This window comes from Anomaloglossus baeobatrachus, chromosome 5 (genome assembly GCF_048569485.1).
Source record: "Anomaloglossus baeobatrachus isolate aAnoBae1 chromosome 5, aAnoBae1.hap1, whole genome shotgun sequence".
In the NCBI taxonomy this organism is placed as follows: domain Eukaryota; kingdom Metazoa; phylum Chordata; class Amphibia; order Anura; family Aromobatidae; genus Anomaloglossus; species Anomaloglossus baeobatrachus.
In genome coordinates, this window is record NC_134357.1 from 271,109,150 (window position 1) to 271,128,680 (window position 19,531).

Sequence of the window (19,531 nt, forward strand, 5' to 3'; positions counted from 1 at the left end):
GCCCAATCAGTGACTTCCGTTGGGGTTCAGGTCAAGTCCGGGGGCAAAATTCAACTTTATCTAAAAGTTTGGCTGAACTCTCAGAACCCGAACTTCAAGGGGTCCGCTCATACCTGTTCCTAATGGAAAAAAAAATTATGTTTCAGAAATGATGCTGATGTAAAGTAGACGTGTGGTTAAGGTTATTTATTAACGATTTTGAATGATATAACTGGTTTAAGGACATGAAAAATAAATGTTTGAAAATTGCTACATTTTCTAATTTTTTTTGTCGATCTTTCAATATTTTCATAAATGCAAATCAGATTGACCAAAATTTACCACTAACATGAAGTATAAAATGCCAAGAAAAATCAGTCTCAGAATTACTGGGATCCGTTAAAGGGTTACAAAGTTATGACCTCATAAAGTGACACTGGTCAGAATTGAAAAATTTGGCTTGGTCAGAAAAGTGAAAACAGGCTTCGGCAGTAAAGGGTCTTTGCTTACTAACATTTAATAAGTTTTCTCTTTGTTGCTCTAATGTACCCATAATTTTGAGGAGAGAAAATAGCCTGGTTGTTATCTTGTAGCCAGAGTGCAGATAGTAGTAGTGAACCATTCAAGAGCTTGTGAAAACTGGGTGTGTACGTGAATCAGCGTGTTGTCCAGTGCAAATGTCTTGCTGGCCTGGTGAAACGGCAAGTGGTGGCAACATAAAGTGTGGTGTGGATGTGGGGAATGTCATTGTGTTGTGTGTAGTTCATTGTTGGCCTATTGCAATAAATCAGTCAGAAGCAAAGTCCCACTTTACGATCACATCTGAAACACGTGTATTGTGACCGAGGGATGTTCACGAAAAAATTGGTGGCAGCAGTAGAGGTGCTCTTGACAGATTATTTCATGGAGCAAACCTTCCCATTATACAGTATAATTGCTTTCAAAACTAAGATATTGACTGAAAAGTTGAAGCCAATTGATTGAAACTGAATGGGTAAACTAATGTGAAGAAGCTGGAGGTGCGGCTTTCAACATCAGAATAAAGAAGGTGCCTTTCACCTCCAGTAGAAAATGACTGGAGATTAGTGATGAGCGAGCACTACCATGCTCAGGTGCGCCGAAAAATACTCAAGTGCTCCATTGACTTCCATTATACTCGGGAACACGAGTTGAGCCTGAGGGAGCGTCTGACTGCTCATTATGAGTACTGAGCATGGTGCTTGCTCATCACTACTGTAGACTTAGATTTCTATGTTGCCCAATGACTGGTCCAATGCCACCCAATTTATCTCATATTTTGGACTATAAACCATATGACCGCTAAACCACCTTAAAAATAAACATCTACAAACTGCAAAACAATATTGTTCACTCAGTGGTCACATTTAGAATATTTTTTAATGAAAAAACATCTCAAAACTTGACATTGCTTAATTTACCAGCCTAAAAAAAAAACCACAAGGAAAAAAACACCACGATGTGAACTATGGTCATGTTTTGTCATTGAAACAATGGGAAGTATATCTACGGCCTTTTGCACACGTCAGTGTTTCCGGTAGGTGTGAAGTGTTTTCACGTGTACCGGAGACACGGACACACGCAGACAATTACATTCAATGGGTTTAGGCAACATCCGTGTTTTCACACGGACCATGTATTTATGTTCTCCACATGGCAACATGTCCGTTTTTCTCTGGAAGCACAGGTTTCACATGGACCGCACCATGATGTGATCTGTTTGACATCCTTGTGACATGTACCGGAGAAAACATGTGTCAACTAAAAATAAAGAATTTTTATGCTTACCTATCTCCAGAGCTGCTGTGACTGCCTCTGCAATTTCTTCAAGGCCCACTCATTATGCTCGTAGCATATTCACTGCCATCACCGTGGACCCAGAAGTAACAGCAACACGAGAGACAGCAGCGCTGGGGACAGGTAAGTATATCAGCTCATGCTGTCCGTGTGCTCTCCGGATGTCACATGGACAGCACACGCAACACATACAGGCACACATGCAACTTCACCATGGAGTGTGAAAGAGGCCTAAGGAGTATTTGAAGTAGTTTTAGATGTGGATTTTGGAGCACGATCTGCTACAAAAACAAGTACAAAATTCCTTGTAAACATACGCTAAGTGTGCATGCCCAAGATCAGTGTTTGCAGTGTTTTGGATCTAGCATCCTTCAGCTGCGTCCAAAACGCTGTGTTGTATAGTACAACCAGAGTGGACGGGATTTCTAGAAATCCCGTGCCCACTGTGCTTGTTTTTTCCACAGCAAACCCTGACCTGCGGTGCGGCTTTCCAGACCACACCATGTCAATTGCTGCTGCATCCTCTGTAGGGAGAACACAAGCTAGAGACCACAGTGCACTGAACCCTGATCGTGGGTACAAGCAGCTGCTTTCTCCTGTGGAGGAGACTCGCGGCCCTGCAGGTCAAGACCCGCTGCCTCCAGGACACAGCGAGTCCTCATCATGGGCACATACCCTTAAAATGGAATTATTAGACAACCCCTGGCCTAAAAAAAAAAGAAAGCACTCCAAAATCACATCCAAAAGCCTTTGCCAATACTTTTCAGCAGTAATTAAACAGTCATAACTTCTAATAGCAACTAACATAATGTCATTCTGAATGTCTTGGTCTCCTACAGTTTCCCATACTTCACTACAATATTTCGCAGTGACGGCAAACAATTCTATTCCAATTTATGATCATATGGAATAAAAGCGGTTTTATTACGATTTGGAAGACATGAACAGGGAAAACATTATACCATAAATAGAAAAACATAAATAAACATAAATAAAACAACTTTTACCAAACACTTAAGATAAAAATACACATAATGAGAAAATCGAAATATTATCCTAGAGAAACTCACAATACAGCAGCCAGAACAATATTACAATTGGGGTCCTCTCTGGAAAGTAGCAAGAGGAACCCATGTGGCACAGGAATATTTTGTTCTGTGTATGAATTGCAAACACAAACATGCTAAAAGTCTTTACTACGTAAAAATATAACGGTTTCGCTTATAACTTAGTTTTGGGTATAGTTGCTTTCAATCACTTACCCCTTCAAATTATACTTTCAGAGAACAGAAAGTACTTAAGACCCAGGGAATACAATGGTTTCAGTAAGGTATCTACTGCTCCAATAAGGCTTTATTCTTTTCTTTTAAGCTTGGATCCTAACCATTAACAATACATTGGGTCCTTCAAGCCAAACAAGCAAGTTTTTATTCTTATTTTTTAACCTTGGATCCTAATCTTTGAGGTATCCAGATAACTATGCATTGAGAGTATAGTACTTCAAGCTTAAAGTATATGAATCAGAGACTATTATGTATGAAGGACCTGATGTCTTATAAAGTTTGATCTGTACTTAAAACATTTGCCACATTTTGAACAGGAGAATGGCTTCTCCCCTGTGTGAAGTCTCCCATGTTCAATGAGGCCGGATTTGTGAGCAAAGCTTTTTCCACATACCAAACAAGGAAATGGCCTTTCACCTGTATGAATTTTCCAGTGTTTTGCAAGGTTTGATTTTTTAGTAAAAGATTTCCCACACTCCAAACATGAATAGGGTTTCTCCCCTGTGTGAGTTCTCCCATGTTCGACAAGGCCTGATTTCTGGGTGAAGGACTTTCCACATTCCAAACATGGAAACGGCCTCTCTCCTGTGTGAATTCTCTGATGTTTAACAAGAACCGATTTCTTAGTAAAACATTTTCCACATTCTGAACAAGAAAATGGCTTCTCCCCAGTGTGAATTCTTTGGTGCTTAATAAGATCCGATCTTTGGGTAAAGCATTTCCGACACTCTGAACAAGCATATGGCCTCTCATGTCTGTGAATTTTCTCATGTCTTACGAGATTTGCTTTTTGTGCAAACCATTTCCCACACTCTGGACATTGATACTTATGCACAGCTAGCTGTGCTCTCTGATTATTAAGATAGTTATTCTGTGAAAAACATTTTCCAAATTCTGAACAAGGACATGACTTTTCTCCCATGTAGGAATTCCAAGTCGACGACTGGCCGCAGTGGACACATGAAAAAATGTCTGATTTCTGCAAAAATTCTTTCTCGCATTCAGGAAATATAAACATACTATCCCTGCTGTGACTTGTACTTTGTGTAATCAACTGCGATGGATCAGGAGAAGCATAGTCATGATTAGAGGGATCAGAAATATCTTCACTGTAATTGACTGTATGTGTATTAGGGTTAAATGAGTTTTCTGCTGAAGAATCGAGTGCAACATCATTATCTTCTTCATTAACTGGATATAACATGATATATTCCTCTGAGCTCTTGGTCTGGTTATCTTCAAGAAATAAAAAGAGATTTTATGGATAGAATTTGGACCAAAATATTATGAGTGCTAACAATTAAACTACCATAATCTAGCATAGGTTTAGAAGGAAGTTTTTAGAATTCCCTTTCTGTGGCACATCTCTGGGTATACGATGAACATATAAATAAGATGAGTGGTTGAATGCATTCATCTAAAATTAACGTCACAGCTTTATTGGTAAGCCCATACTGAGGTGACTTAACAAAATCAGCATAAGAATATTCTGCATTTAGAGGTTATTCCTTACCTGCACCCTTCAGATAAAATAAAATATTAGTGTAGGACTGCCACTTGAGATTTGCCGTGACGTGGCAGGGTAGCTCAAAATATTGCAATGTTTAGCAAAAAGTCTCCATTTATTAATAAGTACAGTTTAGAAATTGTGCTGGCTCCCTCATTCTGATTTTTCCTTACCTGTACTGATATCTGTAGGAATTTCTTCCTCCTTACACAAGTGATTATCCACCTCATACAATTCCACTTCCTCTGCAATGACTTCAACTTTAAGATCAATTAGGTCTTCAGCCTTATTCACCATGTGGAACAAACAACAGACAAATCAGACGGCAGGTACAGATGTGTTAGGCCTTGTGTGCACGCTGCGGTTTTTGCCGCATTTTTGGGTGCAGTTTTGGTCCCAAACTGCATGCATTTCCTTCTCCAGCAAAGTCTCAGAGATTTCAGTTTTGCTGTCCGCACAGTGCAGCTTTTGTTTTTGGCAGCGTTTTTGTGGTGATCATAAAGATGCAGCATGTCAATTCTTTCTTCATTTTTGCAAACGTTTTTGAGCCCTTCCAGTCAATAGATTTGACATAAAAACACACTGGCAAAAACGCGGTAAAAATGGCAGTAAAATGCAGCAAAAAATGCATGCTGAGGGTGCATTTTTTGGGACCAAAAATGTGCATCTTTGTGGTCACCACAAAGATGCAGCGTGCGCACATAGCCTTCTAGACCTTTTTTTTAACTACCATATTTTTCGGATTATAAGACGCAATTTTCCTCCCAAAAATTTGGTAGGAAAATGAGGGGTGCGTCTTAAAATCCGAATATAGCTTTCCGGGAGGTGGAGTAGTAGCGCGGGCGGGCGGGCGGCCGGCCACCTCTCTGTGCGGGCAAGTGGCCGACTGCCTCTCTGTGCAGACTGCGCTGGCTGAATGGAACAGGCCGGTGCAGCGGGTGTCCCAGACGCTCTGGGTTCAAATGATGGTGCCCGGAGTCAGCACGTGCGCAGATGGAGATCTCGGCTGAGAGCTCCATCTGTGCAAACGCCGCTCTGGGCACCATTTCTTTGAAGCCAGGACCACCGATAGAGCATCTGACACCTGCTGCACAGGCCTGCTCCACAAAGCCACCGCAGCTTCCACTGCCAGGACAGACCCCACCGCTGCCAGGACAGACCCCACTGCTGCCAGGACAGACCCACCAGCACTGCCCCTGCTTCCTGTGACTCCACTCCACCACCAACGCTGCCGACCCCCTCCGGTAAGACAACACCAGAGTATAAGACGGATCCCGTTTCTTTTTTTTTTTACTCTTTTTTTTTTAATCTCTAAATTTGGGGTGCGTCTTATAAAACGAAAAATACGGTACTTGTGGACCGACTTTATACATCTGGAAGGTCCATGTTCTACTCTACAGCGTCATTCTTAAATGTCACTGTATAGTAGAGCATAGAAAAATTAAATCACTGCCTTACAATATAGAGGCGTACATACTGCTGTAAGTAGAGACAATTTGTGTATAATCGGGGAAAGATCATAAATAGAGATGGGAACTCAGATATCCAGGATTCGCGGAATTAATCGGACTTTAAAAGAAAAAGAAAAAAAATCGGGTCCAGTCTGGAATTGATCCCGTATATCTGGCAGGACGCCAGTCCCCATATAAATCTATGGGGACCAGAATCCGGCAATTAAAAATGGTGGTAGAAGGGATAGGGGGATAGGAGTTGGCACGCTATACCTACCGAGGCTCCGGCACCGCTGTACCTGCTTTCGCAACCGCCCATTTACTTCCAGGGTCGCTCATTAGGCTCATGAATACACACTGCTTTCCCCGCCTACCGACGTATGTAATTAGTTGCAGTCAGTCGTGCCCCCACCCTGAGTGACAGCGTCTGACTGCTTCCAATCACAGGTGCTATGTGCGTCTATAAATAAAATAATAAAATTGATGTAGGGTCCCCCCCATATTATGATACCCAACACAGATAAAGCCCACGGCTACAGGCTGCAGCCCCCAGCCATGAGCTTATCTTGGCTGTGTATCAAAATAAGAGGAACCGCATGCAGCTTTTTTTTTAATGAATTATTTAAATAAATAATTTTAAAAAACAGTGTGCGGTCCCTCCTTCCAATTTTCATACCCATGATGTTTAGCCACTGATTGTGACTACTGTTCATATATGTGAGGACTACAAATTTTTGTATTGCTTTTAAAAACAATTATTAAAAAGTTGATTTTATCTGCACATATCTTCCGGAAGCTGGATCCTATTTCCTTCATGTGCTTAAATTTTTACATTATATTCCTGCATCCAATCTACACCTCCTGGCAAAAAATAATAAAGGATTTTTTTGGTGTTTGTGTGCATTTCTTTTCACTTACAGATTAGTAATGGGGGATCTCATAGACACATCCCATTACTAATCTAGGGCTTAGTGGCAGCTGTGAGCTGATATTAACCCCTTATATTACCTTGATTGCCACTGCACTAGGGCAATCGGGAAGAGACGGGTAAAGTGCTGGGATTGTTGCTTCTAATAAATGCGACAATTCTTGGCAGCTGCAGGCTGCTATTTTTAGGATGGGGGGGGGCCTAATAACCATGGGGCTCCCCAACCTGAGAATACCAGCCCCCAGCTATCGGGCTGGACATCAAAATTGGGGGGACCGCAGACTGTTTTTTAAATTATTTAAATAACAACAATAAAAGCCGCATGTGGTTCCTCTTATTTTGCTACACAGCCAAGAGAAGCGCATGGCTGGGGGCTATGGCCTATAGCCATAAGCTTTATCTGTGTTGCGTATCATAATATGGGGGGACCCTACACCAATTTATTTATTTTTACTGTACAATATAGACCCACAGACTGGGTCTCTGATTGGAAGCATCAGACGCGCTGTCACACAGGCTGGGAGCGCATCTGACCTGCAACCATTCACAGACACCCATGGGAGGGGAAAGCAGTGCATATGCATGAGCCTAGTGGGCGGCCACAGGAGAAGTTACAGGTGCGTCGTAGGATCGGTAAGTATAGCGCCTCTTGCTTTATTATTTTTTCTTTATGTCTTTGTATTACCCGATTGCCGGACCCCGATCATTAGCTGGAGTTCCCTGAGAACTCCAGGCCTGGGTCCTGCACCTGGATACTTTTGAAACTGTGCGGATCTGGACTTTTACAGTCTGGGTCCGCCCATCACTGATCATAAATAGTGATGTGCGAATAGTAACTATTCATGTTTGGATTATTCATAATGAATCCCAAACTACTATTCCGCTATTCGTGACGAATAACGAACCTAGTGCAAGTCAATGAGGAACTTGAGCATTTTTCTTGTCATGTCGAATACTGGAAAAGACTTGGTATTCGGAAAGAATTATTTGAAAATGAATAGATACTATTCGCCCATCACTAATCATAAAATCTGTTCTTTATATGGTAATCTTGTCCAAAGCAATTCTGACAGCCACAAAACAAAGGTGCAATGCGGAGTTTGGCAAGTAAATACGGCAGCTACTTCCGCTTTATGGTGGTATTACCGCGTGAGTAATCATAAACATAAAGGTAATGTTACATAAGATGGTTTTCTGAGTTACTAAATTAAACACCCAATTATTAAGAAAAATTGTGTATTCATGAGGTCTTCTAGACACCATTCCGCCCACCTGCTCCAGTTACATTTATTGAATCAAACTGAAGAGGTCCACATTGCTTTCCTAAAGATCACAGAGACTAGATGCATAAGTTCCATTCACCTGATGATCTTCTGTAACACTGTGATTGTCTTCTGGACAGTCCTGGAAATCCAGAGGACTCAGACATCTCTCTGATGGATTTCTTTTCTGAAATTCATCTGCAGGAAACATACACAGAACAAATAATGGATGTATACAGGTGGCCCTGAAAACTGCTCTGTCCTTTATTTCGAAGTCTCCTCTTACCAACTGATGTAAATGGCTGGTGCTCCTCCATCATGATGTCGTGGTAAAGATCCTTGTGTCCTTCTACATACTCCCACTCCTCCATGGAGAAATGGACAGTGACATCCTCACACCTTATAGGAACCTGACACACAATGATACAGTCATCACCAGACACATCGTCCCTTGTGTTACTGTATAATGTCCCAGTATTCCCAGCAGCGCTCACCTCTCCAGTCAGCAGCTCAATCATCTTGTTGGCGAGGTCTAGGATCTTCTTTTTATCCTTACATATTAGTGAGTGAATTGAACTCTGGGATCTGCTCCATTCTGACAGTAAGCGGCAGTTTGTGGGGCTCAGACACTGACCAGATGTCTTTTTCACTACTGTGCAATCCTATGCAAGGAAGATAAATACACCATTATACATTCACCAAATCTTTCCTCCGTTATATTAGGAGAAAAGAGGGATATCATCTTATATAATTCCTCAAGTATCTCACCTCTCCAGTTAGCAGGAAGATAATCTCCAGTGTAAGGTTTAATACTCCATCAGTAATCTCACTGTGATTCTTCGGGATATCTGGAGGATCAGTCATTGTTTTGCAGAAGGGAGATTTTAGCAATGAGGTTTCTGCACTGTGCAAACAAACAAAAAAAAAGAAAAGATTTAGACTAAATTTGGATGGTAAAATAAAATTGAAATATAGACAGAACACAAAATCAGAGTGCCAAGGTCTATAAATGTTAGATGTGATGATTTGTCTTCAGTCATTATCTAACATTCTTCGCTTGTAGTAAAGCCCATTTCACACATAGCGATGCAGCAGCGATCACGACGGGCAACCTGACTATCAGGATCGCTGTTGCGTCGTTACATGGTTGCTGGTGAGCTGTCAAACAGGCATATCTCAACAGCGACCAGTGACCAGCCCCCAGCCAGCAGCGACGCGTGGTAGCGATGCTGCGCTTGGTAACTAAAGTAAATGTCGGGTAACCATTACCCGATATTTACCTTGGTTACCAGCACACACCGCTTAGCGCTGGCTCTCTGCACTCCTAGCCAGAGTACACATCAGGTTAATAAGCAAACCTTTGCTTATTTACCCGATGTGTAGTCTGGCTACGTGTGCAGGGAGCCGGCACTGACAGCGTGAGAGCGGCGGTGCTAGTAACTAATGTAAATATCGTGTAACCAAGGAAAGGGCTTCCCTTGGTTACCCGATGTTTACCTGGGTTACAGCTTACCGCAGGCTGCCAGAAGCCGTCTCCCTGCTCCCTTCAATTCGTCGCTCTCTCGCTGTTACACACAGCAATGTGTGCTTCACAGCGGGAGAGCGACGAGCAAAAAATGAAGCAGGACATTCAGCAACGAGCGGCGACCTCACAGCAGGGGCCAGCTCGTTGCTGGATGTCACACACAGCGACAGCGACGGGACGTCGCTGCTACGTCACAGAAAATGGTGACTTAGCAGCAATGTCGTTGTCGCCGTCACTGTGTGTGACACCACCATAAGAATAACCACCATCTCCTAGATCTGGTATAAATGACTGATAACTCTCCTCCATACATCTCTAATCCCACGCTTCCGACACTCTGTGGATGATAACATTAGCTGTCTGAAACCCACTAAAAGGAATCAGTTTATAGGAATTTATACAGCGATCACTTACCTTCAAGGAATCTGCAAAAATCTTTATATATGGATTGCCCCCTATTGGCAGTTGCAAAGTAGAACAGAGTCAGGCCCCTTCTTACTAGAGGCCCCATAGCAATATCAAGGTGTGTATGACGAGTATGTCCATGCAGCAAAAAGCAGATTTATACACTAAGGCTGCTTTCACACTACGTTTTTTTAACATGCGTCATGAACGTTTTTTTGCTGTAAAAGTGGATCCTGTTTTTACAAAGAAAAACACATGCAAACGAATGTGTTATTTTGCAGGATCCTGCCACTTTAAGTTTATGGGCAGGCATGAAGTCATGTGATCGGGAGTGAGGGGAACTGAACGTGATAGACTGGGAACCGGCATCTGACAGCTGCAGACGCTGGTAACCAAGGTAAACATCGGGTAACTGAGCGAAGTGCTTTGCTTGGATACCCGATATTTACCTTGGTTACGAGCGTCCGTAGCTGCTAGGAGCCGTGCTGCCTGCTCCCTGCACACGTAACCAATGTAAACATCGGGTAACTAAGCGAAGCGCTTTGCTTGGTTACCCGATATTTACCTTGGTTACGAGCGTCCGCCGCTCTCAGGCGGGGGAGAGAGAGAGGGGGGAGTGAGAGAGAGGGAGGGGGAGAGAGGGAGGGGGAGAGAGAGACTGATCACGCCAGGCTGGTTTCTGGGCATGCTCAGTAGAGCAAGCAGGATCCTGTCTATCAGCATGCCACCGTTCACATGCGTTTGCGTGCAGTATAGTCAGGATCCAGTGAAAAACAGTATTTGGACGCAGCTCAAAAACGCTACAAGTATCGTTTTTGAAAAAAGTTAAAAAACTGCAAGTCGCTGGATCCTCACTATAACGCACGCAAACACATGTGAACGCATGTTGACGCGAGTCCATTGCAAATGCATTGAAATGAAAACGCATTTGCACTGGATCCGTTTTTGCGTTAAAAAACGTTCATGAGGCATGTTAAAAAAACGTAGTGTGAAAGCAGCCTAGCACAGTGGTCTCCAAATCTTATTACCTTAAAGAGGTTGTCCGGGCTTGGGGCACAAGACTACCATCACTCTATGTGACTGTAAACTAGTACATTCTCACAGCATGCACATGGCGTTCTGTTGGTGCTGGAAGTATGCGATTTGCACACATGAGGTCACTTGCCAACTAGGCGTGCGTGGGGTTGGTTGCCTAGTAAAGATGAATTGAGCGATGTAGGACAAGACAAATCAAAATGTGGCTGAAAGTATGCAAATCCATTCCCAGAGGGGAGAATAATGACAGAAAATGGATAGGTGATAACTTAGTGATCAGTGGGGGTTTGACGGCTGGAGCCCACACCTATCAGAAGAACGGTGAACCTCTAAACCTGTTTCAAAATGGATTGGCAGGTTGGATGTCTGACTACAACTCCATCAGTCTGCTAGAAAAAGTGGAGTGCAGTGCTCGGCAGACATGTAGTCGAATATGGACCTCCAATCTAAAGAGGATACATGGGTCATATGGTGTATGTCCCAGCAGGTGTACCCTCAGCAATTAATTAGGTATAGCTTGGGTGATAACTTATTTTCACTGGAGAACCCCTTTAAGTGCACATCTACCACTGTGTAGTTGTATGTCAAAGGACAGGGAGGGGTTTAAATTTTCAAATATTTACTCTCTAATAGAAATAGAGAATCTTCTCCTTATTGACAGAACAGCGAACACGTGATCTCCAGTAATTACATAATATCTCTACACCAAAACCAATAATGCCAGCTATAAAGGGAAAAATTCTGCTGCTTCATGATCAGACCACAACTTACCACCACATAATGACTGAATAATACTACCATACTGATCCTTAGCAAACAGCACAATATTAAAATGAATATTATCACCAGTGACATTATACATAGGAGCTCAGTGGATAGTATATATTGTATAGTATAAGTGTAATTCACACCCAGGAGTTCAGTAGATAGTATATATTTTATAGTGTAAGTGTACTTTACACACGGGAGATCTGTATATAGTCCATAGTGTAAGTTTACAGGTAAATCCAGTGACTTACCAGTGATGTCTACAATTAAAGTAATAAATCTCTGCTTTTCTTCTTTATCCTGCACTAACTGCTATGATTTCTTAAAGCCATGATCTGTCCCTGTAGAATGAAACACAGAGACATCTATGACTGATCGATGGTAGAGTACCTTCCACACTTGTTCCTCTACTTTTACAGTGCACCAGATGAAGAAGAAAAGTGCCATAGTGCCACACTTGTACCCTGCACAGCAACAGTATCCCCAAAAATAAGATATTTTACAATAGTGATGTTCTTTGTTACCTTTCCACAGTAGAAATGTGTCCTCCTTCTGAGGGTCCATATAGTTTTGATTCATATGTCTCCTTTAGTGGGCCTCGTATAATAGTAAAATTCCTCTTTGTGCCCCCATAAATGCTGTAGTAATGTTCGCCTTTTTGCTCAAATACAACAATCTTTCCTCCTTTCCAACATGGACACCTATACAGTACTAGCATTCATATTTTATATAATATTGTTTGAAGCCACAAAAGGGGCATTTTTAATGTATTCGGCCACAGTTAATGGTCCCTTTTGGCGCCGCATACATTAATAAAGTCTCTTCACATATTTGGCCCCCTGTCACCACTATAAAGTATAATGCTCCTGTTTATAGATTAATGCCCCATCTGTGGCCCCTTTATAGTAGTAATGATCCACCTCTGACCCCTATACACAGTATAAAGTCCATCTTTCTGGCTCTCATACAGTATAATGTCCACCTCTGTGACCCCTCAACAGTATAAAGTCCATCTCTCTGGCTCTCATACAGTATAATGTCCACCTCTGACCCCTATACACAGTATAAAGTCCATCTCTCTGGCTCTCATACAGTATAATGTCCACCTCTGTGGCCCCTCAACAGTATAATATCCTCCTCAGTGGCCATTATACACAATGTCTTTCTGTGGCCCTCATGCAGTATAATATCTCCCATTGTTACCCCCATAGTCTATACACTATATGGGGTAAAAGAGAGGAATGGTAATGTCCCCCTCTTTAGTACTCATATAGTTTAATGTCCCACACTTTGACCCTAATAATATATAGTCTCCTCCTTTTTGGATCCCATAATGTAGTGTCCCCCTCTTTGGCCCCCATTTAATATAATGTCCCTTCTGGCACCTTATTTTGTATAATGAACAAAAGCCGTTCTTAGTCAACGTAGGGGTATAGATAATTAATTAAAATTTGCCTAAGGCAACTAAAGACCCCCTAAACTATAGACTAATTTTATAAATAAAATAAATCTTTATTTTTATATAGCGCTAACATATTCCGCAGCGCTTTACATACATCAGGAACACTGTCCCCATTGGGGCTCACAATCTAAATTCCCTATCTGTATGGGTTTTTTTTGGAGTGTGGGAGGAAATCAGAGTACCCGGAGGAAACCCACGCAAACATGGGGAGAACATACAAACTCCTTGCAGATGTTGTTCTTGGTGGGATTCGAACCCAGGACCCCAGCGCTGCAAGACTGCAGAGCTAACTACTGAGCCACTGTGCCGCCCGTATATATGTATATATATACGTATATATGTATATATTTATCAATGTATATATTTTATACATTAAAATATAACTTTTAATATTTAGCATTATTAATTTAAAAGCACAGCAAACATTTTAAAAACCAATTAAGCGCTTCAATGGGTGTTTGTTTCTCTTATTCTTTGTAGCAGTAATACCTTGCCTCTCAATAATTAGTATTTTGTAGCTATATATTCTACAGTTCAGAACTGGGTTGCCAAATTTATAACGGGCCACTTCAGCACCAATGATGAGGAACGTCCTGGACGACCGAGAGTGGTTGTTGTTTCGGAGATCATCGATGCTGTGCACAACCTCATACTGGAGAATCGAGGAATTTCAGCTAAAGCAATAGCAGACATCATGGGGATTTCTCGTGAATGTGTTTGTGTCATTATCCATGAACATTTGGACATGAGGAAGCGATCTGCAAAGTGGGTCCCCAAATGTTTGACAACAGATCAGAGAAGCATGTGAGTGAACTCTTCCCGGTCCATTTGTCAGCGTTTCCAGATTGATAAGAATTACCTAGATTGACTGAGCACTATGGAGGAGACCTGGATTTATTTGTATGACCCTGAAAACAAGGAGCAGTCAAAAGAGTGGGGGCACAGTGGTTCGCCTCGTCCAAAGAAGTTCAGGGTGCAAAAATCAGCCACTAAGGTGATGGCAACTGTGTTCTGGGATAAAGAGGGTCTGCTGCTAGTGGACTACCTTGCATTAATGGTGGAACCCTTTTGAAAGTATTACATTGAACTTTTGAACCAATTGAAGGCAGCTCTGAAGGCTAAAGGTGCGGCAAGCTGTACAAAGGAATCTTGTTCCTGCAAGACAACACCTGCGCTCATACTGCACAAGCGACCACGGCAAAACTGGCAGAGCTGGGCTTCCAGCTGGTTGACCACCCACCTTATTCACCAGATCTAGCTCCGTCCGATTATCATCTGTTTCCAAACCTAAAGAAACACCTCAAGGATCAAATTTCACAACATTTCTGATGCCATGGCTGCTACGGATGCCTGGTTTGAGACACAACTGAAATCCTTCTTTTTGCTAGGCTTACAGAACTTGGAATACCTTTGTAAGAAGTGTGGTGACATCAGTGGAGAGTATGTAGAATAAATGTAAAGTTTCATCATACTATCTTGTTTCTGTCTGAGTAAAGCCAAAGACTTATCAGCAGCCCCTCGTACATATTTATATATTGGCCACAGTGAATTTGTCCCCTGAGAAGTGATATCCAGCAACCCCCACAGTACTGACAACCAGAGCCCCCATTATTGGTATATCAGTTGAAATGTTCTCTCAGAGACCTTGTGCCAGTCTCCCTTTAAAGCCGTACATTTACATCTTGCCCCATTCATCTCCCCATTCTTGTATCAAGCACTCCTGCCACACTATTGCATCAAGCAGCGCTCTAACTGGCAGTACCATTCTATTACCCCCACACCCAGTATATTGGCATCCATGTCTGCTCTCCTGTGCAGGTCTGATCCCAAAAGTAACCATCTGGAGACCTGTTCTTCATAGTGGTTTGCTAGACCTGGCACTAATGAACCAAGCTGGCAGACACCTGGGAGCTACAGCTTGGGGACTCAGCCCCTAACACATAGGCAACTATTAGTTCTCTTTGAGAAAGCCTTGAGCAAAACGTACGTCAGAGTCTGCGGGCTCCTCACTTCTGGGGTAGCTTCTGTTATATGGTATGTTGATATATGGTACCCAATTTTATTATATACCCGGTCAGATTTCTTCTTAACCATAATGTGCACTAATTTCCATTATAATAATGCCCTGTTCCACATATTTTTCTGAACTCCCCAGCATTTTAATTGTTATATTTTTAAGTATGAATCAATAATATTAATTATTTTAATATTACATACTTTTATGATTATTCACTCTCCTTTTGTGTAGTGGCATCCGTCACTTAATTATCCTTATTCTAATGGCTACTTCAAACAAAATAAAAAAAAGCTCCTTGCAACAAAACAAAGTGAAAGCTTAGTTTAAAGAGTTATTCCCAAGATTTAAAGGTATAGCTAATAATGTACAGATGCGTGGGGGTCCTTCTGCTGAAACCACCACTGTTCCTGAGAATGGAGTGTTCTAGAACCAACCCTATTCTCGGGATCGGTGGAAGTTGGACCCCACTGTTCCTGAGAATGGAGTGTTCTAGAACCAACCCTGTTCTCGGAATCGGTGGGAGTTGGACCCCACTGTTCCTGAGAATGGAGTGTCATAGAACCAACCCTGTTGGCGAGATTGGCTAGGAGTTGGATCCCACTGTTCTTGAGAATGGACTGTTCTAGAACCAACCCTCTTCTTAGAATCGGTGGGAGTTGGACCCCACTGTTCCTGAGAATGGGCTGTTCTAGAGCCAACACTGTTTTCGGGATCGGTGGGAGTTAGACCACCATAGTTCCTGAGTATGCAGTGTTCTAGAACCAATCCTCTTCTCGGAATCGGTGGGAGTTGGACCCCACTGTTCCTGAGAATGGACTGTTCTAGAATCAATCCTATTGTCGGAATCGGTGGGAGTTGGACCCCACTGTTCCTGAGAATGTACTGTTTTAGAACCAACCCTGTTCTCGGGATCGGTGGGAGTTGGACTCCACTGTTCCTGAGAATGGAGTGTCATAGAACCAACCCTGTTGGCGAGATTGGCTAGGAGTTGGATCCCACTGTTCTTGAGAATGGACTGTTCTAGAACCAACCCTCTTCTTAGAATCGGTGGGAGTTGGACCCCACTGTTCCTGAGAATGGGCTGTTCTAGAACCTACCCTTTTCTCGGGATCGGTGGGAGTTGGACCCCACTGTTCCTGAGAATGGGCTGTTCTAGAACCTACCCTGTTCTCCGGATCGGTGGGAGTTGGACACCACTGTTCCACAAAGGTTCTCTGCCGCATAAAACCCCATTAAAACCTAGTATATAAAATCAGTTTAAAAGTTGCTGTAATTTCTGTGGTGCCATCATATAGACCCTGCCCTCAGGACACATGCATCAATATTAGCTCTGGTATATATAGGTATACGGCATTCTGCACATCATGGCGCCACATAACACTGGAACATTGATAGCAGCTGTATAATAGGACTAGTATCAGAACAGATAGAAAAATAATATTAACAGCAAAGAGAATATGGAAAAATGCAGAAGTGGCTACATAGTAACTTCAGCATCTGTGTGTATAATGGGCATAGGATGCAGAAGTGGCTATATAGTGACTCCAGCATCTGTGTGTATAATGGGCATAGGATGCAGAAGTGGCTACATAGTAACTCCAGCATCTGTGTGTATAATGGGCATAGGATGCAGAAGTGGCTACATAGTGACTCCAGCATCTGTGTGTATAATGGGCATAGGATGCAGAAGTGGCTATGTAGTGACTCCAGCATCTGTGTGTATAATGGGCATAGGATTCAGAAGTGGCTACATAGTGACTCCAGCATCTGTGTGTATAATGGGCATAGGATGCAGAAGTGGCTACATAGTGACTCCAGCATGTGTGTATAATGGGCATAGGATGCAGAAGTGGCTACATAGTGACTCCAGCATCTGTGTGTATAATGGGCATAGGATGCAGAAGTGGCTACATAGTGACTCCAGCATATGTGTGTATAAAGGGCATAGGATGCAGAAGTGGCTATATAGTGACTCCAGCATCTGTGTATAATGGGCATAGGATACAGAAGTGGCTACATAGTGACTCCAGCATCTGTGTGTATAATGGGCATAGGATGCAGAAGTGGCTACATAGTGACTCCAGCATCTGTGTGTATAAAGGGCATAGGATGCAGAAGTGGCTATATAGTGACTCCAGCATCTGTGTATAATGGGCATAGGATGCAGAAGTGGCTACATAGTGACTCCAGCATCTGTGTATAATGGGCATAGGATGCAGAAGTGGCTACATAGTGACTCCAGCATCTGTGTGTATAATGGGCATAGGATGCAGAAGTGGCTACATAGTGACTCCAGCATCTGTGTGCATAATGCGCATAGGATGCAGAAGTGGCTACATAGTGACTCCAGCATCTGTGTGTATAAAGGGCATAGGATGCAGAAGTGGCTATATAGTGACTCCAGCATCTGTGTGTATAATGGGCATAGGATGCAAAAGTGGCTACATAGTGACTCCAGCATCTGTGTGTATAATGGGCATAGGATGCAGAAGTGGCTACATAGTGACTCCAGCATCTGTGTGTATAATGGGCATAGGATGCAGAAGTGGCTACATAGTGACTCCAGCATCTGTGTGTATAGTGGGCATAGGATGCAGAAGTGGCTACATAGTGACTCCAGCATCTGTGTGTATAATGCGCATAGGATGCAGAAGTGGCTACATAGTGACTCCAGCATCTGTGTGTATAATGGGCATAGGATGCAGTAGTGGCTACATAGTGACTCCAGCATCTGTGTGTATAATGCGCATAGGATGCAGAAGTGGCTACATAGTGACTCCAGCATCTGTGTGTATAATGGGCATAGGATGCAGAAGTGGCTACATAGTGACTCCAGCATCTGTGTGTATAATGGGCATAGGATGCAGAAGTGGCTACATAGTGACTCCAGCATCTGTGTGTATAATGGGCATAGGATGCAGAAGTGGCTACATAGTGACTCCAGCATCTGTGTGTATAATGCGCATAGGATGCAGAAGTGGCTACATAGTGACTCCAGCATCTGTGTGTATAATGGGCATAGGACCAGAACATGCCGGCTACAGATGACTCTATATCTTGACTAGTGCACTTATTGACGTGTCAGGTATGTACTCTATTCAGTGTTACTCATATGTATGCGTGCTGCTGTATATACATCACACTGCCCCAGGACAGTGACAGTATGCACAGCTGATACTGACCTGACATCTATTCCTTCGCCCCGGAAGTAATCGTTCCCCTTCATCACTATTTCCGGTCAGCACCTGTGACTTACGCTGTGCGGGGCTCAGGTTCTGCACTACCTGCTGACCGCTGATCTGAGAAATCAGAAAATGCCCGAATCAAAGATGGCGGCTTATACATCTCTAGCATGTAGCAGCGGCCATTTTGTTGTGGCTTTTCTTCCTTTATAACCAGCATGTGTTTTACCATGGAATTTGCAGGGACTGTGAGCATGTAGGCTGCATGGAAAGCAAAGCGTTACCATAAAGACAGCTCATACTAAGGACGCCTACTATTATATTTATTATATTGTTTATGATTATTCTACCTGTCCCTATTTTGTTTCTTTTTGGGGAGAGAACCTGCACTAGGTGATGCTTTGCAGGTGCAAGTGCAACTAAGGTGTGTATTGGGTATATACACACACACCTGTTTTGATATATAGATATAGATATATGTGTGTGTATATAGAGATATATACACATATATCTATCTATTTATATATATATATATATATATATATATATAGATATATATATATACACATATACACATATGTATATATATATATATATATATATATATATTACACACATGTATTATATGTACACAAGCCCATGTATCGTCTATATCCATACACATAGTCTGCATATACACACATATATATATATATATATATATATATAACCGGGATAGTATCTGTTTCTCTGTCTCTCTCCCAGTCTCTGTCTGTGTGTCGCTGTCTGTCTGTCTGTCTCTATGTCTGTGTCTGTCTGTCTGTTTCTATCTCTCTGTCTGTATTTGTATCAGTCTATCTGTCTCCATCTCTGGGTCTGTCTGTCTCTATCTGTGTCTGTCTCTATGTGTGTGTCTGTCTGTCTCTTTCCAGG

At 42.5% G+C, this 19,531-nt stretch overlaps 1 protein-coding gene across 3 annotated transcripts; it reads right to left on the reverse strand.

Moving 5' to 3' along the window:
- Positions 1-1,405: 1,405 nt before the first annotated feature.
- On the reverse strand, positions 1,406-18,731 carry LOC142309965 (uncharacterized). 3 transcript variants are annotated; one of them, XM_075347439.1, is made up of 8 exons: positions 18,620-18,695; positions 12,210-12,299; positions 8,994-9,129; positions 8,720-8,887; positions 8,512-8,635; positions 8,326-8,423; positions 4,758-4,869; positions 1,406-4,313 (listed from the first exon to the last, which is right to left on the reverse strand). In XM_075347439.1, the coding sequence occupies exons 3-8, from the start codon at positions 9,087-9,089 to the stop codon at positions 3,325-3,327; spliced, it is 1,587 nt and encodes a 528-aa protein (XP_075203554.1). In that variant the 5' UTR covers positions 9,090-9,129; positions 12,210-12,299; positions 18,620-18,695; the 3' UTR covers positions 1,406-3,324. The 3 variants fall into 3 exon arrangements, with proteins under 3 accessions (XP_075203554.1, XP_075203553.1, XP_075203555.1); XM_075347438.1 differs by lacking the exon at positions 12,210-12,299 and having other exon boundaries at positions 18,620-18,731; XM_075347440.1 differs by lacking the exons at positions 12,210-12,299; positions 18,620-18,695 and adding an exon at positions 15,638-15,702.
- Positions 18,732-19,531: the final 800 nt, after the last annotated feature.

Bases quoted from the DNA above. Each gene is read 5' to 3' on its own strand.
- LOC142309965 (XM_075347438.1), bottom strand. From the start codon at position 18,663: ATGAAGGGGAACGATTACTTCCGGGGCGAAGGAATAGATGTCAG. The intron at 8,636-8,719 runs GTGAGCGCTGCT...ATTGTGTGTCAG, and splicing joins TTGAGCTGCTGACTGGAGAG to GTTCCTATAAGGTGTGAGGA. The intron at 8,424-8,511 runs GTAAGAGGAGAC...TGTTTCCTGCAG, and splicing joins CCAGCCATTTACATCAGTTG to ATGAATTTCAGAAAAGAAAT.